Raw genomic sequence first — 26,717 nt, 5'->3', positions numbered from 1 at the left:
ACGAAAAGACGTTACAAGTAATAATAAAACTTTAAGGAAATTAATTGTCGATGTTCTCACGACAAGAATGTGTACTTTCATAGTAATTAGGTCTAATCAAAAATGGCCGCTGTTAGTTTTAATTTTTGAAATTAACGTATATATGAAATTTCAGTTTTCATTATAACCACTTAATTTGATTCATACTTCGAATCTGACGATGCCTGGCTACAGGAAAACTTATTTCTGTTCTTCTGATTGGCTGCCGGACCTTTATATAGACAAACTAACAGAAAAATCAAACACTGGTATTCCACTCAACCAACCTTTCCAATTTTAACCTATCAATTTTTCCTTCAAGTATGCAAATGGTCATACGTCAAGTATACTGTGAACATATAAGATTTATCAATCTATTCAAATTGAATCTTACAGTTTTACTTTCATCTTTATTTTTCATTTTTCTTCGGAAAACGCAGGAAAATACTTTGTCTGGGAATGTAAAATAAAATTTGTAATATTTAATGTAATAGATGTGTACTACACTTGCGTATGTGCTGACAATCAGTGGTCGAAATGGGACCGTATGCGGCAGTATGCAATACCGCTTCTGGTCTTTCAGTGATCATGACATACTGTCACTGGAGAGTAGATGTGAAATACCTTTAACAAATACATTTTTATAAACAATAATTGACGAATAGCTTTGCAAGTAAAAAGATTTTATTTCTTATGTAGTAATAGTTTCTACGTTCACAACACCGACACTGGAGACCACCGACAAATGGTTTCTTTTCCTACCTTTTGTTTTTAAAATGAGATGTCTTCAAAGACGTTCATCTAGTTAAATTTTGATATGTCATATTGAATTGTTTCTTTCGTAAATACTGTATGTGAGTGTCTTTTTGTCTTAATTCATATAAATGTCATGTTTCGAGCATGAATGGATTTAGGGTTTTCTGCTGTGGGGACAGACCTTCTGGGAATCTGGAATACTCCTCAGTCGAGTGGGGGTACGAGAGTTTTCCCGCAGGAAACTGTTAAATGTAAAAACTCGGTTTTTGAGCATTTCCGTATGTAATTATCTATAACACAACATAAAGGGGATTTTTTAAATATTTTTTTTTTCAGAAAGTTGTTGGTGAGGGATCAGTCTCTCCATGTCCCCTCTCCTGTAACTAAAGAGAAACTCTCCAGTGGTTTTCAGTCATTATGTAAATAAAAAATGCAATATTTTAGGCAACATACCCTCACTATATTTCAATATTTAGATAGCAGGTATGTGAATTCAAAATCGTAATAAAACATACCGCCAGTGCTTTTCTCCTCACTTTGAACACCGCTGACAATATTACTATTTATGTAACGGATAATATGTTCACAATACTTGTTGTGTAAAAAATACACAACCTAGGCTACTTTCAGCCTTCCTGGCCATTTCAAAAAATAATTTGAATATAGTTTTAAATGATTTGGTACAACTTGTGTAATATGTGTACAATGTGTAATATCTGTATAAAATATGCCGTTTATTTTTGTCGATGACTGTACTATGATTTTTATAAGGACAAGAAATTGCTTTCATATAAAACAATTGTTAAGTATTTCGTTCAAAGTACACCACTGTGTATGTAAAATATTAATTTAACAATCTCACGTTTTTGTTCAAATATATGTTTTGAGAGATCTGAGACTGAGTTATTACATTTTCTTAACATGTTCTCCAAATCCTACTTTAAAATATCTTTAGCACAATTTATAATTCAAGGAAGGGACTATGATGAAGTTATCGATACCAATGTAAGAAAAGTTTATTTGATTCCGCCTACCTGGATATTATTCCTTTCATTTTCTGATCATCATCTTCATCATCGTCTTCCTGATCAGAGGAAATACTGTTCTGTTCCTTCTGATGATCGTTCGAGTGTTTCTTCTTCTTCTCCAGGGAATCCATCTGCATTTTGTTACTTTTGTCATCCTGCCAATCTAACTGATGTTGCGCTTGTTCAAGGCGCATCTGCAGAAGTTCTACACTGGTCTGTAACCGCAGGATTTCTTGCTCGTACTGAAATAAAATTATAACACTTTCGTGAAAATGTCATACTATAATTTATAATGGAAAGATGAAAAAAATGCCTATGATAAAACATCTCAAAGTAGCTGTTAAATATATAAATAAATAAATATCAAATAAAATCTGAGTTCAAAGGTAGCAGAAAATTAATACTATAGTAAATTCATTTCTACATAAACCTACTAAATACTCATCTTATTCTTCCCTTCTATTTTGGGGATTTCTAAAATAATTATGAAATTATCATTTGTCAAACTTTTGGTACTTTCTCTGTCAGCGTTGTCAAGACATAGAATGCAAGAAAAATCGGGTTAATGGCGATAAAACAAATGGGAATGAATAAGTACGTATATTGATATACTACAATCTACTATAAACAATACAACAACAAGCGTCTTGAATTTCTAGTACTGGTTTCTCCACAGCAGGAAATTGTTATAAGCCACGTTGCTATATCTTCGCTAAAACATCTGTAATGAAGCACGAAGTGGAACATTACATCCTACCTTCACTAACCTCCTTTTTATTACCTACCAAAGTTGCCAGTAAAACTAGCACATAAAGTCATAACACAATAAATGCTTATTGATGTTTAAGTGCTACAAACTTGAATTTGTTTATCAGCAGTGGCTCATTCAAATAATAATAATAATAATAATAATAATATCATCATCATCATCATCACCACCACCACCACCACCACCACCACCACCACCACCACCACCACCACCACCATCATCATCATCATCATCATCATCATCATCATCATCATCATCATCATCATCATCATCATCATCATCATCATCATCATCATCATCATCATCATCATCATCATCATCATCATCATCATCATCATCATCATCATCATCATCATCATCATCATCATCATCATCATCATCATCATCATCATCATCATCATCATCATCATCATCATCATCATCATCATCATCATCATCATCATCATCATCATCATCATCATCATCATCATCATCATCATCATCATCATCATCATCATCATCATCATCATCATCATCATCATCATCATCATCATCATCATCATCATCATCATCATCATCATCATCATCATCATCATCATCATTATTATTATTATTATTATTATTATTATTATTATTATTATTATTATTATAGATGAAGTTTGTTTGATCTAAAATTTTTACATAATCTATTACATGGACTTTTTTTTAGATGGTTTCATTTCGTTAAGAGTTCCTTACTGTAGAATCATGATATTAACTCCTTTTGTTTGTACCAGGCTATTTTCCAAATCTTATTTATAGCTGTATTGAGACAGCTAATAAATTCTGTTCTAATTTAGATCTATTCCAATTTAAATTTTCAATTGTTCATTATTAATTAGATAAACTTTTTAAAAGTCGTGAGTCTTGTTCGGATGGGTGCCTTTAAGAGGCCTATATATTTTCTTTTATTTATATTAATATCGGTCTTTTTATATAAAAGTACTTTTGATTTTTAGCTTCATACATGCAATTTTACCATGTATGCATGTAATTTTTCTGCATGTAATCTTTATGCATGTATTTTTTTAATTGCAGATACTACATGTTTGTTTTTGTTTTTTATATATATTCATTTATCATGATGTGTTTAGCATGTTTCTTTCATTATTATGATTTTATGTATAAACTGTTTATTTTATGATTCAATGTATTCACTGTATTTTGTATTTTTCTTGGCGCACTTGTGGCTGTCAAGCTATGTTTGCCAATAAATTACTTTGAAATAATAATAATAATAATAATAATAATAATAATAATAATAATAATAATAATAATAATAATCCGTGAATTTAAGGATTTTTGGATATAATTACATTTCTACTAAACATTACCTCTTCTGGTGTTTTCATATCTCTGTGCACTTGGACCCGAAGTTTTCCACCTCGTGGATTGTGACTGCTGTCATGTTCGTCACCCGATGAATCAGACAAATCCTGTACCTGGCGATCGACTGGTATACGATTTCTAGATTTCGGACAACAATTGGGATGTTGTTTCTCTGTAAAGATAAAATTAACAAACAACGTTAATACTAAACCTAAACAAGAAACAAACTGCATCCTATAAAATCAACTGCATAGTTTATGGAACACGTTTTATGTTTCTGACTGCTTTAGGATGTCATTTTTGCTAGTTTGATCAAGTTTGTTGTATACAGTTATCAAATAAACTGACCTGAGAACTGCACAGTGTGAACGGAATTCACTATCTATTCAGTCTTTTAAACAACAATAATCAACAAAGCTTGTGTAACTAAAGCATGCTGATTTGTTTTGAGTTACTAAGATATGTAATTGTACGCAAAATGATTCATCCCTAGAAGTCATACCCCTTTTTCAAAAAGCAGCTTTCTGTGCCTTTCCTCAATTTCATCACCTTTTTGGGATTTTTTTTTTTTTTTTTTTTTTTTAATCTTTGTCATATTTTGTTCATATAACAATTAAATAAGGAACACCAAACATGTACGGCATCACATGACTTTCGCTTCAGTACAGTCTCATTAAGCAAAAGCTGCTGCGTAGGAAGTAAAGGGAAATAGCAATATCAAACTAACCAATCTTGGCTATCATCAATCGATGTTTTCAATGGTTTTCTACAAATACTTGTTTTAGACAGAACTTATAATACATGAATAAATTTTAAGTCCTTAAATATGATGCAGTTGGTTTTGGTACTGTTTCTATGGTTAGTCACATTTGAAATTTGCAACTTTTTATTTTTTCAAAATTTTGCATTTCTTCTTTACCAAACTTTGTACTTTGAAAAAGACTTTTGCATCTTTTTTTTTTTTAGTAAAATTTTGCACTTAAAATTTCTTATCTCTAATGCTTATTAAAATCATTAATTGCTCAGGAAATTTTAGAAAATAAAGAAAATCATTGTTTTACATAGCATTGCCACTCTTTCTGCTGCATATTTTCTATATGGCCCTAATTCGTCGTAAAGCACTACATGTTAAGCCAATCAGATTTTTAAATAGTAGAAGGATATAAACAGTCGTTTATAATCATTTAGAAGAAATAAAAAAGTAACACAAAATAGTGCTCAATTCCACCTCACAAAAAGGGGATATTTCACTTATTTAGAACAAAAATTCTGATACAGATTTTCCCATTTTACAGACTACGCATATTATATAAACTTGATTTGAGATACAAGTGCTAGCTTAAATCTAGTAACCAAAACTGAAAGTAAATTGACTGATTATAGAATAATTAACATTTTAACTTATAGGCAAAGTTTTTCTTAATAAAACCGGAAACCGGTTTCTAGAAAACTGAAAAACTGATATTTCGGTTTTCTTCAAAAGCCGGTTCGGTTTTTCACCGAAACCGTTATCCGTTCTCTCCAAAAGTGCTTTGTGGTTTTACCTATTCCAATGTGATTTTCGTCGAAGCTTGTATCTGTTCTTGTCTTTGTAGAACTCATTTCCAAATAAGATAACGAAGGAGCAACAAGTTTTTGATAGCAAACCAAAAAAATAGAGCCCACAATTAAATAAATAAATAAATACATTTTTCTAAGAAAGCGGCATTAGGTACATATTCATCTGTTTTTGATGATTATAGAATCTCTTTAATGTTTCAAATTGTCTTACATTATTAAAAAAATGCCCTATGCCAGTAACACTCAAGCTGAAAAATCTAATATATTGCTGAAAGTATTAATCTTCTATCTTGGCTACAAAATGGGAGCAGGTCACAACTCCCACACTCAGAAAATGTCAAAACGCCCCCCCACACGGTCATAACTCCCACACAAATAGGCAATTCTCCCAAATCCACAAACGGTCATAACTCCCACACTCAGAAAATGTCAAAACGACCACACAATCGGTCATAACTGCCACACAAATGGACAAATCTCCCAAATGCACGAACGGTCATAACTCCCACAGCCAAAACTTCCACACAGGTAAGCGGTCATAACCCCCAACGGCCATAACTCTCACATAAATGGGCAAAACTCCCACACATAGCAACGGTCACAATCCCTACATAAATGGACAAATCTGCCACACAAATGGACAAAACTCCCACATGCAGAAATTGTCACAACCACCATACAAATGGACAAAACTCCCACACTCAAGAAATGTCAAAACGACCACACAATCGGTCATAATTCCCACACAAATGGATAAATCTCCCAAATGCACGAACGATCAAAACACCCTTGTACTTCTTTTTATTATTTTTAGCGTGTAAAACTTACAAGACTTGCAACCAGGATCATTTCAAAGTGTGGGAGATTTGTAAGATTTTGCAAGAGTTTTGTCCATTTGTGTGACGGTTGACAATTTCTGCGTGTGGGAGTTTTATTCATTTGTATGGGAGTTTTGTCCATTTATGTGGGGATTGTGACCGTTGCTATGTGTGGGTGTTTTGTCCATTTGTGTGGGAGTTATGACCGATTCTGTGGGCGTTTTGACAGTTCTTGAGTGTGGGGGGGTTTTGGCTGTGGGAGTTGACCATTCGTGCATTTGGGACATTTGTCCGTTTGTGTGGGAGTTATGACCGATTGTGTGGGCGTTTTGACATTTCTTGACTGTGGGAGTTTTGACCTAGACCCTACAAACTTGCTTATATCTACGTATATTAAATTTTATTAAAAGGAATTACAAGCAAATTTCATGTCTTACCTGCAAATGCATACAACGTTGGAGAATGGCCATGGTATGCGCGTTGCTGTTGTGTTCTCCAGTTCTTCAATGTGCACTGAGGATTTGTGCGTGGAGCACGATTTCCGAATCGTCTGTTAGAGGGTGGGGTCGGCGTCGACGTCCGAGAAGCAGATCCTGATGACGAGCTGCACGAATGCCTTCGACGAGGCCTACTATCACGCCCGTGGGTAGGGCTTGGACTCCCCCGCCTTCCAGCAACTTCACCATTTTGGTCCATGTGATAGACAGGATTGGTAAATGCTAATGGCTGAAGCGGTACGCCATTGTTATTAGTTGTTGTACCATTTACACAGTGATTGTTGCCGTTATTATTATTGTTATTACCATTACCGTTCTGACAGACAGCAGTCTGATTAGCAATAGGATTTCCGTTTTCTCTGTTGATCGTAGGATCCACTGGGCTGGAACTTTGACTATAGGCAAAACTTTGGTACCCGGACGAAGCAACGTTGGATAACTGGGAAATTGAGATTTGACTACCTTTAATATTATTTTCTAGTTCTCCTGAAGAACCAGCTTCCACAGTGTCATCGGCGTATTGAAGGAAATCGGAAAATTCTTCCAAATTTCCGTTCCCATTCGCCATATTTAATCGCCTATGGAACTGTTCTGCACTCGGCGTACTAGAATTAAGGTGAGGCTGGCAATGAATATGTACACAGTGATGATTACAATGACTAATGTACGAGTTCTGAGACACAAACTGGTTATGATGACACACAAGTCCACTGGCAACAGGGACTCGCTCCCTGTTGCCCTCACTGTCCATGCCACTGTACACAACATAATCTGGAGAGAGGACGTGTTTCGAAGCGCCCTGCAGAAAAGCGTTTCTCGGTAATGTTGATGCTTTCAACCCTGGTGAACGAGATACAGGAGATGATTCGCCATGTTGTTGATTTCCAACAGTTGGATCATTAAACCTGGGGAATAAACAAGAAATTTTGTTTAAAAAAACATTATTGAGTATATGCAGAGGATTAATATTACTAGAAACTGAGTAACTCTTCTTTTTCCTCGGTTGTTGAAAGATAGTTTACGTTATAAATGATCTGAAAGTAGTAATTGACGAATAACAAAAAGAGGAAAAGCGAAATGTAATAATAATTTTCATATTTACGCTACACACAAGATACCCTTTATTTCACACATGTAGATGAGTTATGTGGATCTTACGAATTACAAGTACAAACCTACATACTGTAAATAGGAACTTGATTCATTTTTTCTTAGTGCTCCTTAACTCTACTTTACTATGTCATTCACTTTCCTGTGCTCCTAAACGCATTTATCATTTATTATGTCATTCACTTTCATGTGCTCCTAAACTCATTTATCATTTATTGTGTCATTCCCTTTTCTGTGCTCCTAAACTGATTTATCATCTACAATGTCATTCATTTTTCTGTGCTCCTAAACTCACTTATCATTTACTATGCCATTCACTTTCCTTTGCTCCTAAACTCACTTATCATTTACTGTCATTCACTTTCCTTTGCTCCTAAACTCATTTATCATTTAAAATGTCATTCACTTTCCTGTGCTCCTAAACTCATTTATCATTACTATGTCACTCACTTTCCTATCAGTGCTAACTTGAATTAACCTTGAACTATAGAGAATGTTAGCAGAAAAGTAAAAGCAAGTTTACCCTTATGTGTTAACCTAATTCACTGAAAACCAGAACTGAATCCATACTATAAAGAATTACATCGATCTTGAAAAAGTAAAATTGACCTTTATTGCTTAAAGGAATTCAAAATGGTTAGTTTCAATTTCAAAATTACCGAAAACCAACAATAATACCAAACTTTTGACTCTACATCAGTATGGTGCTTAGAAAGAGTTAAGTGTCACTTTGGTGTTATTTTATCGAAGCGCTATATTGATCAGCCGTTCTATGTCGTAATGGTTGACGACCGGTCAAAGTATGCAGTGATGAATTACATCTCCAACAAAACACTTATTATTTATTCCATATACATGTTAAATACTACATCGATGCAGTGATTAAACTTATTTTTTCATGGCTGTAAAAGTAGCAGAAAGAAAGATGAAAAAACGAATTCACATTTTAAATAAAACATATTACTGGTCGCAGCAGGAAGAGTATATGAGATGAGCTCTACAATTTAAAATGAGACTAACAAATAATTGGCCACCCTACTCCCCACTGAACAGCTGTAAGCATATATTAACTCAGTTATTAACAAATCTTGCAATATAATATGATAATAAGTATATTAAATCAAGAGATGGAAAAATACCAAGATTGTCTTTTTAAAACTGTCTAAGCAAAATTAAATACATAGAAAACTGAATTGCAGTATACTCATTTTCAAAAGATGAAAAAATAATTACAGTTGCTCAGGCCAATTTCCGTTCCTCCTTTTACTCATACAAACTTAAGAATATTATTATGATGTTCACTCCTTTCTTCTTCTTCTTCATGAAAAAGGTAGTAATTAATGAAGTCTCCTTTTTCTACACTTTTCTAACTTTTATCAGCCTTTTATTTCTTTTCATCAGCTTTTTCATCTTTGTGGCACTGTCAAGCATTACTTGTGCTACATTGGCACCAATAAGATTTTTGTTCTTAATGGACTCTCTCAACTGTTCATTTGCTTCCTTCAGTAACCTATCAGATATTTGTCTCTTCTCTTTTTCTTTATCCCTTAGACGTTTTAAAGAACATTCTTTTTCTTCAATTGTTCCTTTCTTCTTCAGCAGCCCGTTGTTTTCCCTTTGCTTCTCTTTCTTGTTGTTCCTTCAATTTCTTCTGCTGCTTACAGAACTCTCTATAACTTTTGTAAGCAGCATGTGCCAGATCTAAAAGCTCTTTTATATATATATATATATATATATATATATATATATATATATATATATATATATATATATATATATAAGATGTGCTTCATCATATATCTCATGTAGAGCTCCCTTACTTTGCAAATGAGCATTGAGAACCCTTTGTGACATGATAGCCCTATCAGGAGTCAATAATGCATAGGGAGCTTGAAAACCCTTTTTCAATTTCAGCTGAGCTTGCTTTTAAAATTTGAAAATTTTTGTTTAACCTTCCAAAGAGCCTAAAATACTGACTTTACTGATTTATTTAAAAATTATTGACTAAATACTGACTTTTACTGACTTTACTGGCCAGTTTGCAACCCTGTAATATGAAACTCTTTCTTATTCACCACTGATTCTCTCTTCCGAGATCTCAAGCTCTTTCTGAGAGGAAAAACCTCCCTGATAATCGGGATGTACCACATACGGTTGAAGACTTCTTCGCATCGCAGACTCACGAATTCTTTCGCTAAGAAATCCAATCGTTGACTCAGCGAAGCGAAAGTGTGCGATTGCAGACGGCTATTGGTTGTTCACGTATTGTAGTTTTTATTGTATTTGACCTTAAAAATGACGCACCTGAGGCAGACATTTCATTCGTACCAACTTAATAGGATGGCAGGCCACTGAATTTGAATACGAACTCAGGATCTTTTCGACTGCGAAATAAGAATACTAACTACTACCTTACTCCCTCTCGGTGAACCACCAACTTACCACAGAAGTTATCAACTTATCACAGTTGACTAGGTAGTTAAGTTAGAAAAAAATGAACAACCGAAGTAAATACTTTTCCATTTACCTGAAAATGTTTCTTTGTAAACTCTGGAAAGCATGCTTATCGCCCTCTGAATGTCTATAACTTTGCACAGGAGAACTATTCTGTCTCAGAAGGCCAACAGGTTGAGTTAATGCCAATCTAATTTTGTCCAGGATCTTCTGGAGCTTATCAATTTCTTGAGAATATGCCTGGAAGAGGAAAGATACATTATCCTTAATTTATGGACACATATAAAATCGAAACAATAAATTCACGTGAGTTTATAGTTATTATTTGAGAATATGCCTGGAATAGGAAATATTATCCTTAATTTATGGACACATCAAATCGAAACAATAAATTCACGTGAGTTTATAGTTATTATTTGAGAATATGCCTGGAATAGGAAATATTATCCTTAATTTATAGACACATATCAAATCGAGACAATAAATTCACGTGAGTTTATAGTTATTATTTGAGAATATGCCTGGAATAGGAAATATCCTTAATTTATGGACACATATCAAATCGAAACAATAAATTCACGTGAGTTTATAGTTATTATTTGAGAATATGCCTGGAATAGGAAATATTATCCTTAATTTATGGACACATATCAAATCGAGACAATAAATTCACGTGAGTTTATAGTTATTATTTGAGAATATGCCTGGAATAGGAAATATTATCCTTAATTTATGGACACATATCAAATCGAGACAATAAATTCACGTGAGTTTATAGTTATTATTATAACTCAATTTTTTATGTCTTTAAAATAATCATTAGAAATCAATCTACGGAATATTCTTCCGCTCTTGATGAAACCCAAGTGCAAAATCATAAATACGACTCTTAATACCTTATAAGCCGATGACATCAAAAGATTTCTACTATGCCAATAAATCCGAATATTAGCATTAATTAATATACTGGATAATTAATTTCATTATTCATTTCTTTAAAAAAAAAAAAAAAAAAATCAGCTCATAGATTTATACGAGGAATTATTTGTCTGGTTTCTTTGAAATAAACTCTCCTGCAAATCTAGTTAAATGTTGTTTGCTTTTTTCAAAATTAATTTCAGTTACATATAAATTTAATATTATTTAATTTAAATATTGTTATTAGGTATATATTTAAATTACGTATCAAGAAAAGGTAATTTTCACAAAATAGGGGAGGTTTAATTAGATTTGAAGAAATGAGTAAAATTGCATTATTATATTATTACATTCCAGTTCTTTTCAAAGAAAATAGAAAAAATAATTCCCCAAATAAATCAATAGGCTAAAAAGAAACTAAGATGGCATAGGTATACGACATTGTTAACAAATTTGTTATTTTACAAATTTTAGAAACGTCTGTTCAAAAAGTTTCGAGGCTACATGCACGGAAAACACTTTATTGCAGATATATGTACAATGGGTTAAAATTCTTCAAAATAAGACCCTTTTACATTAGTACACCGTTGCCAGCGCGTCTACCGTGCTTAGTACGCCTCCACTGAAATATGCAAGCGAAATCTCCTTTAGACACTCTGCTGAAGCTGTTTGCACTCCTTTCACCGTCCCATAATTGTGTCCTTTTTGGCTCCGTTTCATCCGAGGGAAGGGCGAGTATGCCGAAACAGTCTACGGTACTGTTTATATCAACTATTAAATAACTCTGACTATCTATAATTCTCCTTATTTATTTAATATTATCATTTAACAGAGCTTTCTCACTCTACACACTTACTTAATTTGAAAGCTCAAAAACAAACCAATTGATTTAACTACTAAGTTATTTGAACACTACCTTCTTCTCGACAATCTAACGGGTAATTATAAACAATACAGTAAATGAATAACGAAACTTCCTTTTTAAACACTTTCTCCGATTAATTTTACAATGTCGGCTAATCATTTCCATTTACTCAAAACACTGACAACACTATATAACAACTGCTCACTCGGGGCACTAACCACACTTTGCAAAGGCAACAAAACCAGATCGCGTCGTATACCTGACATCCCTTACTAACGACCAAGTCTATGGAGATCACACTTTCTTCTTGGCTAGAAACAATCATTCCTGATACTGTTTGGACAGACCTTACACAGTATTATTGGTGTTTAAAGAAAAATATATCCAAAGATGACGCATGGAGCAATTGATAGATCTCAATGAGTAGAACAAAATGTAAAAGATTCATGCGTAGTTTTCGAGAAAATTAAGAAAAACGAATTATTTTTATTAAAACTCAAAAACTGGTGCTGAACAAGAATGACGCCATCTATTACGGTGAGACTGATACTGATGTATATGCTCACGAAGCTCCTCATTATGGCACTAGCAAGACAACAGTATGTAGTATAGTTAATGAGATATCTTACGCTTTAATTTCCATTTAACTAAAATATTGTTCAAAGGTAAAACACATATCAGTCGATATATTACATCTGGCTTAACAAAATGAAATGCTTAAGGATAAACTCTGATGCGTAGTTTCTGAGAATACCAACAAAAACAAATTTTAATGGCACTAAAAATATGTCGTTCGTTGTCTATAATTGATAGTTCTGCTGATATATATTGCTTATATATTAAAAAAAAAAAACTAACAATTTGATCGTGTCCTTTCCCAACAATGATAATACTCCTAATAGTTACGAACAAACTATTTGTACACTTCAATAGCTTATAAGGAATTCAACATGAGGGTTTCCAATACGGAAAAAGATCCAACCAAAAATAGCACCAAACCTATTTCTCAAGTGTATGAAGATCTTATATATATGTATAATGTGAGTTTTTGGCCTTTCTATAGGTCAGAATTTGAACGTAACTAAGAAACAATAGATTTCTCAATATACGCTAATTATCTGCTTTATTACTGCAGTACATTTACTTAAATTAAACATTTAAATGTGATTGGAAACAAATGACACAAATTAGAAACAAACAAAAATCCTACCTTGAGAGGAATCTTTGGGATACACTCAAGTAGAAGAGTATGTAAAACGCTGAGTTGTTTTCCTAAGTCGATGTAACCATCAAACTCCAGATAGTGATGATCTTTAGGCAACGGACTCTGTAAAGAGAAAAATTGAAATTATTACTACTTGAATAATAAATAATAAATGGATATTTTTTTTTTTTTAACTAAAACTGCGAATATAGTACTTATTGAGTGGTGAAAAACTTTCACCTGTAGAAATGCATGCGTTCCAATCTTGATTGTGTCACGTAATCAGTAAAAACTATGTATATGGGCATTAGTTTTCTTTATAGTTTCACCGATTACTTAATCAGGGTTCACACCTGAAATCTCTGATAGTGATTTTCCTGTATTTCCGTGACAGTAAATTTTTCCCTGACATGCGAACATTATCATTTATGGTTACGTTTAGGAAATAAATATATTCTTCTAAATCGGTTCCAACCATCTCTATAGTCGTTCAACACTTTTTTTTCTTTTTTTTTTCAACTACAGTGCGAGTTCACTTTCTTACTGTAAATAATTATTATGAGTCAAACTTCTGGATTTGGTAGACAATAAAACATAGCACCAATCAAGAATTATACATCAGCTACCTTCAATACCTCGGTATTCTGAATACACTTATAAACATAAACAACTAAACATACATTATATCATATAATATGGCTTATCTCTTTGATTATCTGCAACCAACACACTTAGCTTACTTTTTTCCTTCTGTAAAATTTGCTTTTTTTAATTTATTTTTTTTCTTTCAGAGCTTGAAGTTTTAACGCCTCACGGTGCTCAAGTTTTTTTTATATGTAAAGATTTTTTAAAACCTCTTTCTTATCTTTTCGGGTCATTTTAATTCTTTGAGGTGTTCTTCGTATCTTCTGTGGGCAGCTTAAAGCTTAATCCCTGACTCTTCTGTGAAATATAGTAAATTTCCCTGACTTTCGGCACATTTTGAAGAAAATCCCTGACTCATTTTAATTTCCTCGACTTTCTCCGACTTTCAAAGGCAATGTGAACTTTGTAAATCATCATTCATTTGCATACAGTTCGTTCTAGCCTTGGATCTACGCATAATTTAAATAAAAATAACATCTGACCAAATCAAACACTGAATAATTTAAGGTATTATTAATTTGTGTTCTAATTTCGCTTTCGGCAATAGTCACTGCCATCATCAGCCCGATTATCTGGAAACACGTGTCGACTTCATTTGGATTGAATCCTTTAATTGTCCATTGAAGGATTCATCCACACCTATGAACCAGCAACTGAATTTTCTATTTACGTATTGAATGCTCTATTAATTCAACCGCTTTCTTCTGTTTCTTCACTCACTCCTCCTTTCAATAAAAGCATATTTTCCCGGATCAAATGATTGTCACATGAAAAGAAACGAACTGAAAGAGACTTTCGGCAAGAAAACTACACAATACTAATAACAATGTGCTTTTTCTTTTTTAATTTTCGCGTATAAGCTGCACCCCAACAGTAACTTGGAACTTTTCCTGGGGTGGAAAACAATTAACATATCCCCACCCCCCAAAAAGTAACCACCCTAGAAAAATACGAAACGAAACATGACCTCTCTACTATTCAAAACATTAATAAACACTTGTATTACATCTAGGGACCCCAGCTGGCGTTTTACTGAAGGTAGGGTCCAGATTACATTTATGTTTCATCTTACGGTAATGTTCAAATGAGCATTATGGGGCAGCAGCAGTGTTATAAATTATTTTCAGTTTCTTTTGGAAATGGTATGGTGGGAGTCCATTCCATGCTTTACACGTTAAATATAATGGACAATATTATCAACTTAAAGTCTTAAGAAATATATATATAGATAGATTACTAGCGTTAATTACCCATTTCGCTGCGTTAAAATAAGAAAAATAAGTAATATGTTCCGTTAGTCAGTCACTTTTTACTGTTACTAAAGGGCTCTCTGATACCGGTAATTTTTTATCATTTACATATATATATTGCTCCAAGTTGTGGGGCTGAATTTAGATTTAAATGACATCCACCAAAGTGTCACTGTTCATCTCAGCAATCTCGAAAGCTATGAATTCGACACTAATATTGGTACTATATCTATATCTATCTATCTATCTATCTATCTATATTCCCCTCTCCTAAGTTGCACCATCAAAGTGAACCCAGACCCGAACCTCATCTATGTTGAAAATTTGATCGAGATCTGTGGATGATTCAAGAGTTATTAAGTCCCAAACATAGTCACTATCATTTTTATTCCCATAGATTTCTGGTGATCCTAATAGTATATATTTTACGGAAATTGGTAGATCAAATTTTCATTTAAAACCTTTTTTGAAGGGAATTTATTTCATGCTTCATTTACATTCATGTTCATATCGTATCAGATGCACTAAGAAAGTATCATCTTGAAGTGGTCCCCATTCTCAAATAGCGGGAAGCTTAAATGGAAGTCAGGGAGGCAGTCAACCCCCAAAAGTTATAGTACTGCTGCACCCCTATATTTAATGAAATAAAATGTACGGTAATTTACAGAAAATATAGAGTCAGTACTGTTACTATAAATTTTTTCCTCAAATAAATTTATTCTTGGATTTTTTTCTGAAATAATATTGTATTTCTAACAATCAGTTAAAGTGAAACAAAACTTACAGATATCAACTGAAGAAAGTTTTTCATTGAGATGGCTTCTCTTTCCAGAAAATCATTCATGAATTCCATGAAGTTTTCTTTCCCTTGAAACCTTGTGAAGTTCGCAAGAGTTTGAAGGGTCTTCGCTATTAACGTCAGATTTCTCGCAGCCTTCTCGTTCGGATATTCTGCAAAAATAAATAAAACAATATTATATAAAAGAGTATATTTTCAACTTAAATTGATAGTAAATATTGTCAACATTGTTAACATTAGGGCACAGTGCGGTCTATCAATGCGTCAGTGTTGCCACCATTAAAAAGGATTAACGACTTGGCATTGTTCCGAGGAGGTAGGAGGGGATTTTGTTCTTGATTAATGTCATCCCTAGGTCATAAGCTTCAAGGACAGATTTTTTTCTCGCAAACTATACACAATACGCTAATGAAGAAACTGAATTAACATACGCAATTTTATGAAGCAAAATATACTTTTTTAAGTGATAACTTCTTTTATTCGTCGGAATGTTCTACGAACCATGATACTCTTGTCCTCTTCAGAAGCAATGAGAATATGTTAATACTGGAATGCTAATATCTTTAAAGCCGTATTAATCAAAACTCTCTAATTTTATATTAACAGAAGAAATATTAAGTTTCCTTTAATAATTGAAAGTTATCAAGAATACTTTATAGAGAGTGCGTACGGAAATAAATTTTATAAAATATCAGTCCAAGAGAAACAGTGAATGATACCTCTTCTGTATAATTCCTAAATTCCTTTTATAGTGTGATATGCCCATTTTAATATGTAAACTAACGTTCAATGTAAGAGAGCACTACAAGGGCAAACTTCGAGAACCACAATTTAACAAAACCTGTGCTACACCACTTAGGTTAAGGAATTGGGAAGAGTTCTTTATTACAAACTTCATTTTAAAAAATGCCGTGTACTACAGGACTCTAAATACTGCTGACAAACATTAAAAAAACAGAAATAAATAATATCAAAAGGATTAAGCCAGAAACTCTAAATATACGCGCTATATGTTCATTTGAAATAAGTTAACACTGTGCATCAATAATATTAATACATACTATGTATTTATTATAAAGAAACATCCACATAACTTACGCACATTTATCAGTAATTGGAGAGACATATCAACTAAAGCTAAATCTTACAATATAATTTTAAAAAAAAATACAACAGTAAATTTAATTTGTAGGGATTACTATATAAAATTAAAACCAAAACTTCGTATTTTGTATGAAGCTTGTTTTTTACGTCACTCTGAAACTAAACACGTCCTTACCTTGTGTGATGTTAAAAAGACTTGGAGACAAAATGGCTGGGCACAAGAAGCGAAGGAAAATGGAAGCTGATATAAGATTATCGCTGATATCTTCCCTGCCCATCGCTGATAACCTTTGTCTGAACGTATGGAAGCACTCCCGTAATTCTCTGTGGATAAGAAAATTAAACAAACAAATCAATATAACACACGAAAATCTTCAAGGTCATTTCTGTTTATAAACAGCATACAATGCACTTCGAAAACTAAAAACACTCAAAACATTGATGAGTCGAAACTGTTTAAAAATAGTAACTGAAGACACAAAAATCAAATTGTTTCAAAGTAAACTATAGAATGTGTTTAGTACGTTTTCGAAAATAAATAAAACAAATTATAAAGTTTATATATATAAAAAATATAGTATTGAATCAGCCAATATAGTCTCAATTCCTTAAACTAGTGGCTCCCAGCCAGTGTGTCACGCAGTCCCAATAGGGTATATCGCGAAATTTTAGACTTTACAAAATCATGCAAGATTTAACAATTAGTTACAATCAATTTTGAGACTGACTGTACTAGTTAACGCTTCCAGCGGCAGCAATAATATTCAGTACTACACAGAGTCACTACTTTTATTGTCCAACACTATTATAACAATTAAAAATTAAAATAGTGCGTCGCGATGATGTGGGTGTTCAGCAAATTGTGTCGTCATCAGCCAAAAAAAGCTTGGGAACCCCTGCTTTAAACAATGAAATTACACAAAGTTGTATTTTGCATTTTGACAATGTATTCATAAGGTTTTAAGTCTTTTTTCGGCGTCTTCTTACTTAGTACATTACACATATCGGATATTTAATTATTTTTTTCCCTTTTATTGTAGTAAAAAGAACGTGTCTGTTGTATTCATATATAAATCTAGTATCTATTTTATCTTTTTCGTATCAGGCTTACGAACACCTATTTCTGATACAATTCCTTATTTAGTGTAGTGTACATGGTAAGTTGGAAGTCTGTAATTGAAATGGTGGTGAGGTACCAGATACGTAACTCACTCACCTTCGTAAACTTGGTTTCGGGATCAACCTTTTCGATATACCCCCTAGTAACTTCATTCGATATAAGAGTATAATCATAGAATGTAGAACTAAATAAAATAAAACTACAGCTGAATAAATAATTAACTCTGACCAAAGACTCACTATGCATTAATAATGAACTTGTGTTATATCTTCGACAATTTATAATTTTGTTCGTTAGACATACTATCAGATAATTATCGGTTAATGTATCTGACGAAAGATCACATTTAATTTTTTATTCACAATTATAAATACACCAAGAGACAGTACGAAGACTATACAAGAAATAACTTGTGCACCACTATTTTTCTACACAAAGAAGTTATTCTCAGCGCAAATCTGTGAAATCATTCATAGAACATTACAAGAAGCTATTTCATTGTTCTGCTACACGTAGTTTCTCCTCAAAGTGTTGACGACATACTATCACTCGGATTGCTGCGTGGGAACTAACATAAAAGGAAAGTAGAAGAAAAAAAAATAAAAACTATCAAGATAGGAAGTGTATAAAGTATCTTGAGTTTTGACGGCAAAGAATACTAAAAAGAATAACTATTTAATGTAGATCTAATTTACAGGTATTCAATCTTTGTAGAGCTTTATTTAAGTTCATTTCTGTAATTTAGTTCGTCAGTAGAGGTAAGCTTTCTTCACTTTATTTTATTTGACGAAAAGGAAAACATATATACTATGAAACCAGAAGAGGTTGGACAATCCTTTAGTTGTATGATTCTGTGTGGGTGGGTCAAATCACGCTGTTGGCAAATAACAAGGTTTTACTGTATATAATACCCTCTTAAAGAGTAGCTTGACTATTTATGAGTATGGCTCAATATAAAATGTTTTCTTTGTATTTAACGACTTTCTAGCATCAAGACTAAGACATGGTTCCACAATTTAATGTGAAATTTTAAGTTCCACCGGAAATCGAGCCCCTAAAAGCCCACTAATAGTGCTATTATTTACTATAGTTCGTCAATATAAATTATTCTAAATTGTAGCGCTTATCACATCTACAAATTTTAATTAAAACTCGTAATCTAACAACTTTTGAAATTTAAAATTAGCATTCTGCTTATTCTCTCTTCGAGAAGAGAGAAAATAAATGTGGTTCAAAAAATAGTTATCTATCACAAAACTCTGCTATGTATTTTGTCTTTCATATTGCGAAATACCTGGATTTTGTTCCCGATAGGAGAACACTGTTAAGAAACGTGAGTCCAACTTGCATATAGCCTCTGTGCTAATTTTCATTTGAGTACACGTTCTTCCAAGCAGAAGATTTCAAACAATTCCGTGTGGACCAACATAGAAATAAGTCACAAAATTGAAGCAAAATTTCAACATACGTGACAAGTTAATATGAAAATGTTACAGAAGTAAAAAGTGAATGTTACGATTACAGAATTCACAGAACAGAAGAAAATAATTGTGTAGAGAGAATTAGTGGTAAATGATATTGAATATATACATAAAAGCAATTCACAAAAAGCAGCTTTACGTTTTATAAAAGTGATTTGATACAAAAATTAACATATTTTCGGAATACTTGCGGTTAGTTTCTCACGGGACTAAGAAAAACAAAATACAAGATCAGTGATATTCCAGTTTACATTTTATAGGTGAACGTACGTGGCCACAGAGAGGGCCGAAATGAAGTGAGAAGTGAAATACTTAGTGGGAGCACTGGTTCAGGTACAAGGTAAGATTTTAATGGTCAAAGCTACTTACACAGGGAAGTTGGAATGTGATCCTAGGATTCTTGCCCATGCCATTTCTACAGCAGCTCTCAAATTCTGTTGTTGCCTCTGAAGTGCTGCCATATTGCTTACTTTCAGGGGATCGACCTCACAATCGTGGCCGGTCTCTAACACCACTTTCACCAGTTCTCCTAACGTTTCCAGAAGATACCTGTCTCCTATTAACTTGAGATACGCCTCCATTGCTTTGGTAGCCAACGAATTACCACGGAAAGTAAGACGTTCATCATCTGAAAAAGTTTCAAATATTAAAACCAACGTTCGTCGCAGAAAACTCTTGCACGTAACTTCAAGACCTACAGCAAAATGTTGTTTACGTTGTGGACTCTTACAATTTCCATTAATAATGGATGAATCTAATTTTCTCATTTTCGGCGTAACAAAAGCACTGTGATTTCAAACACTGTATCTATGGATGACAACAAAATAAAACTAAGAAACGTTTCACATTTGAAGACTACGGGGAATAAGGGTGAAATGTTACTTTTTGGTCGAAATTGAGTTATGGGTATCAGTGTGTACGTCTTGAGGAGTAGATTCTCCTTTCCTAATATTATAGACAAATAGTGCATACGTTATTTACAGTCAATAGTTTTTTTTTTTCTTGCTATATACTAAGTAGGTTGTAGTTTCAAAGTGTAAAATTCATTTTTGTCAGTACATGTGAATTTGTAATTCTCCGTGGGAACTACAGCTTTTAGAGGAGGAATGAATGTTCATTTTTTCTAAACCTGAAATAGTGATAGGAAAACCAAATTAAAAATTAAAAATAAATTAAGTAACTAACGCAAGTTACGCACAGTTCTATTTACATTTTAGTTCATCACTCACTTAACTAGGGTAAAGTTCAAAGAACTAAATATTCCCATTGCTATATATTCACTCTATCCCATTAACAAGTTGAACGCAGTTAAAGAAATCAGGTCTTCTTAGTTAAAGTATGCAATAATATGCCTTAGCTACGAAAGAAATAAAAGGCTGGTGTCCGTAACTGAATTTCGACTAATACTAATGGAAAAACGATTTAAAGATATTGTACTCAGCAGATTGTTTGAGTATAGCATTAAAATATCAAGTCAAGATTTAGCAAAATTGGGTCGTTATCTTGCCAATATTTGAATTTTATTGAAAAACTCGCATTGCGTAACGAAAGACACTTTTTAAACAATTCCAGTTAGGAAATCCAGTCTAAATAATTTACTTGAATCAACTTCCTGGTGTAGCACATTCATGGTAGCTACCCACACGTTGCTATTTTACTCTTAGCTATTCATACTGCAGATGACGTAGAATAGGACAATTAAGTACGCAAGCAAGCTATATGTAATTTATCCAAAGCCATTGACTCAAAAATTATGGATAAATTTTTGGAAGTGAGAAAACAAACAAATAGGATTTATCCCTCTGTACGAAACAGGCAAAATATATAGTGTTACTTTCTCAGTGAATCCTATCAAAGTCCCGTCTGAGTGAATGCTGACTGGTGTTTCAGCAGTAGCAAAATTGATAGTAAAGTTAATGCTTTGAAATGATTGTACGAAAAATTCTATTTAGATTTGCAGAAGCTGATAGGCTGTTTGATTGATGATTTGAATAAAGTATAGTATAACCTTGTAGACCAGTTGAATTAGGTTATCAACCTTAGACATTATTAGTAATGATTATTTTTTTTTTTTTTTCAGAATTTTGTAATTCTCTTTCTCATCAATATACTAGAAGTCCTTATCTATCCACTTTGTGCTCAAGCCGCTATTTTGTAAAAATGGCAGACGAAGAGATGCCTTCGTTCGGTTTTGGACTAATTTGAAAGAGCTGAAAATTGCCTATCAAAGAGAGCTTTTCAGATTTTTTCCTAAAACTCACCATTCTCTAGAAATGACGATCAGTTTCCTGGAAACTAGATTTAAAATTACCTGAAAATCGTCACTTTTACCGGAAAGTTGATTTTTTTAAAAAAAATTAATGATTAATTATAGTTAATAAATTCCAAATTATGATTTTTTTTTATTATTATGAAAGATTAATTTTGCGATATTTCCTGTCTCTTGCCAGGCAGAGAAATGTCCCTTTACCCATATAAGATATGAATTACATAAAACAAAGCCTCAGCTTGTATTTCATTTTCAATTCCCTCATTCTTTCGGACAAATTATTAATCTAATATTGAAACATTACTTAAATATGATTATGGCAAGCGTATCAGTGATACATGTGTTGTAATGCCTAACCGATACATGTATATCTCTGAACTACTATAACAATTATTGGTGTGACTTCCAGTCCGGTATACATGTAATAAACATGTTACGTTGTACATACTATCGTAAGGGTTCCGTAATATGTATGAGGTCCCTTTTTTATTCTTCAATCTCTGTTAACCCTGTAGAGAACTATGTGAAATGGCGAAAAACAAATTAATTAAATCTGTTAATTGGAGATCACACATTCCCCACATCTGGTGTTCAATCATTGTGGATTAGTGAGCGTGAAACAATATCAAATACAATCAAAGCGCCCGTCCATTATGTAATTCTATTTCTTTAGCCGGCTGCTGATTTCCCTGAAATTCCAAGAATTCCTATTCCAGTTCAGAAACCATATTTTACCTCTTCGACGAACCCCATTATTCATACGTTCATTAAGGTCGTTTTCTGCTACAGATATCTACTTTTGGTTTCTCTCGTCGTGTACGGTCTATCTTTAAACTCTCTGTAGCAATTGTGCGCACAGCAATCACGTATAAGGTTACCGTCATAATTCCTTAATCATTTGACAATGAATGGTGGCTGTATTATGGTCTTCTGCCTGGAAAAATTGAATTATATGTATTTCACCCTTGGTGAGCGCTTCCAGTGCACTAGATACTCTTTCACCCTCATTAATACAATGACTGAACACCAGAGTCTGTCTTTTGATACGGAGGATATGCGATCTTCATTGAATAGGTTTGACTAATTTATGTTTTACCATCTCCCGCGGTTCGTACAAACATTTCACCATTGTGCAAGAAACTAACACTGATGAAACGTTTATTCCGAACTTCGTTACAATATACAGAGTGTTTCAAAACAACAGCAACAACGTTTGGAGATGATTTCTAATACCAAGGGAAGACAAAAAGTATAGGCCAACCTGGGTGCACAAATGCTTCCTTTCGGAGTTATAGGTTGCCGAAAACATGAAAAAAATGAACTTTAAAGGTCCATAACTCCAATACTATCGCACCTACCGTAGTCGGGTCAAGATTTCACATAGGAACTAATGTGGCGCTATCCAAAAATATATGTTTCAGAATCTTAAGGTAATTTTTATAAAGAGAGTCTGGCTACGGATATATAATTTGAAGAACTCACCAACTACCTCTATAAAAATTGTTGCGGAAGTACCGTAGGATTCTGAAACATTGATATTTGGATAGCGCACATACTAGTTCGTTAAGTGAAGTCTTGACCCTACTACAGTAGATCCCATAGTATTGGAGCCATGGCCTTTAAAGTTCATTTTTTGCAGCCTATAACTCCGAAATGACCGGTTTCTGCATCCAGGTTGGTCTACACTTTTTGTCTCATCTTGGTGTCAGGAATCATCTCCCAAACGTTGTCGATGTTGTTTTGAAACACCTTGTATAAACACAAGTTTAAAAATTCTGACTAAACTTATTGTATTGCCAAATTCTTCATTGCCTCAATCGTGATTTTTTTAATGCTATATGAAAGTACCAAAGGTGAATACTTCATTGTTGTTTAAATAACTTTAGTTAAACATCTTTTATGTATTAATTACTAAAACTGTACGCAATAGAAAAGAGAAGGCCTTTTCATTAAAGCAGACGGCATATATGTTGCTTGAGTGTGTTACGGTAGCCATTCTCCAAGATGGCAACATATGGTACTTCGGCTCAACGTGGGGAAATATCTACCCCAAGTTATTTTTCCTTTCTTTTACGCTTGAGGTATATGATACAACTTAAATCCGGTGGGTGTTCACGAGACACTAAAACATTCTACGAAGATCTGTGTCACGAGACAGGACTAAAACGAAAAACACACTGCAATCTCAGAATTTCAAATCCTTTTACCTATTCTGTCGATGTCCATCATCACAATATCGGCTAAGAAATTCTTGGCACAGCCTTCTCGTTGCATCACATGAACCATTGCCGTGGCTATATCTTCTTTGGCTTTAACTCCAACCACCGGCTCCAGAAGTTCACATAGTAACTTGTACTCACTTTTCAAATACTAAAAATAAAAAAAGAAAATAATATCAAATACATATTCTATTATGTTTCACGTTTATTCCTTAAGTTTATTTGAGAATAATGTTATGAATTATTTCAAAATAATAATACCGATTACTCGTCGTAAAAAAAAAATAAAAAAAAATAAATAAATAAAACAGTATTTATCATTCCCTGTATAGTTAATGTTACAAATAATATATATAATATTTCCATTTTAATACCTAAGAATGATAAATTCCGGATCTTATTAAAAAAAAAAAAAACCTTATTACGAAGTAACAACAAAAGTATAGCCCCATCACAATGATTTTGCGTTTCATCAAGTGCCAACTGTCGTTGTTTATTGCCTAGATTTTCTCATTCTTCCGCAAACTTGCTAACTTCTCCAGTGCATTTTACCCTGTTTGGCTTAGTCCTCTGGTATTCATACCTTACAAAACAAAACAAAACAAAAAAAATCGTTCACATATTTTCTGCCGTATTTTGGCGAGCTATAAAGAGATCTGATATATGGCATTACAATCAAAACCGGTTTCTTCCTTACACGTCTGTACGTGATATTGTGATGAAGATATTGTATTATTCATGCAAAACGAGTTACAACAAGGTCTTGTATATCATGTTCTTCTAACTTTTGCTACCTTAAAATATTTGAAGAACTCTAACAGATGAGCTGAAATTGTTAACTGTCCATGTGTATTATCTCATGCGAGCGACTGTTTGCTCATCTCAATCAAGAGGGATGAAGTATCAACTCCATGAGACCTGCTATCAAGTTGTTGCTGTTAGAAATTATATACTTAAACCTTAAATACTCTGGTGGAGTCTCACAAATCCTAGTCGTCAGTTGTTCCTCTCTAAATATATAGGTAGTCAATAGACGGTGCTGGATTTTGTCTACCTCAAAAAAACTTGGCGTGAACTATATTGTATTAATACAGTGAAAAACAAGTACCCTGACTTTTTAGAAGATCTGTTACTTGGGGTCTGATATGCCCCACTAGAGTGTAAAGGTTACTATTTTTTTATTGAACATTGTGAATGGTAAACTCGATTCATATATAAAAATTATTTTTAGCTTTAGTAATTATAAATTTGATGTTTCATAACGACACAACAGATGACATTGGCACTAGAGAAGGCGTTACCTTCTACGGCAACCAATCTTCAAACAGGGATGAAATTACACTTATTATTATTATTATTATTATTATTATTATTATTATTATTATTATTATTATTATTATTATTATTATTATTTTAATATAATACACGAATGAAACTTGACAAATATCTGTTGAGAGTGTCTACGTAAGATTAGAACTTAGCTGAACATTTCAAAACAAGGACTAAAGATCAAAGAGATTACTCAGCATTGCAATTTTTAAAAAATTCTCCATTCATGAAAAACAACTGGGGTGTGGCAAACCCCACCGGGGTGTAAGTGTAACTCATTTTCACAACGTAATTAAGGATTAAAATAATATGCAATTAGTGCTCGACGATTACCCCACAATGTAATTTCCCATTTGACTGGAACAAAACGTCAATTAATTGGTGAAGCAGAATCTAATATTGGATATCAACTTATACCTGGGCCTTTAGCACACTTGCCAGCATAAGCATTACTTTTGAAGTTCTTTAAAAAAATAATTCTAATGTTTCGTTTTATGATTTTCCCACCAGTAAAATTTAAATCATCTATTTCTGAAACCACACACTTATGCTGCTTATCAAAAATAATATTTTTCATTTACCTCCAGAAATTCCTGGTAAATCTCGAGAGGTAGTATATCGACAGTCTGAAACCTGCATTTTACCCTAAGCGCTGGTGGGTCCTTATTGGAATTCTTTTCTGACACCACCGGATACCACTTTTCAATGAGGTAGCGTGAAGTTACCGCATGTACCGGAATGCTCACAGTACCTAGAAGAAAGACAAAACAAACATTTATAGTTACAACTACTCCACATTTAGTGTTATATTCTAAAAGAAAGTTGTAGTAAATTCACAGTTTGCATATATAATGAAAACATAAAAACAATGTCATATTGAAAAGAATCGAGATATCCAAATGTGTTACAAATATATGTTATATATATATATCAAAAATATATATTTCTCTCTTTCACAACGTGAAACAACCAAAGGTTTGAAATAATCACGCACCAGATTGGGATGAGAAAAAGTGTTAGAAAGACCCAAGAATGCTGATTCGAACTAAGTGCTTGGTATCAAATATAGAAAGAAGTAGGAGGGGATTAAGTAGGACAGGTGATTACTTTCCGATATCTGAGTAATATTATTACAGAGGACATTAAGGGCAAACATG

At 33.1% G+C, this 26,717-nt stretch overlaps 1 protein-coding gene across 1 annotated transcript in view; it reads right to left on the bottom strand.

Moving 5' to 3' along the window:
- raskol (Ras GTPase-activating protein raskol) overlaps positions 1 to 26,311 on the bottom strand; it is a gene marked incomplete at its 5' end in the record, with an annotated part of 30,316 nt that extends 4,005 nt beyond the window's left edge. The window contains 10 exon segments of the mRNA XM_081764993.1: positions 1,809 to 2,044; positions 3,924 to 4,090; positions 6,734 to 7,698; positions 10,431 to 10,597; positions 13,351 to 13,467; positions 16,024 to 16,190; positions 17,318 to 17,466; positions 20,113 to 20,371; positions 24,220 to 24,382; positions 26,142 to 26,311. Of these exon segments, the coding sequence (XP_081621119.1) occupies positions 1,809 to 2,044; positions 3,924 to 4,090; positions 6,734 to 7,698; positions 10,431 to 10,597; positions 13,351 to 13,467; positions 16,024 to 16,190; positions 17,318 to 17,466; positions 20,113 to 20,371; positions 24,220 to 24,382; positions 26,142 to 26,311 (2,560 nt within the window).
- Positions 26,312 to 26,717: the final 406 nt, after the last annotated feature.

This window comes from Thermobia domestica, chromosome 7 (genome assembly GCF_964235325.1).
Source record: "Thermobia domestica chromosome 7, izTheDome1.hap1.1, whole genome shotgun sequence".
Taxonomy (NCBI): domain Eukaryota; kingdom Metazoa; phylum Arthropoda; class Insecta; order Zygentoma; family Lepismatidae; genus Thermobia; species Thermobia domestica.
Note: the sequence above shows the minus strand (reverse complement) of the source record. Positions and strands in the feature narration are given on the sequence as shown.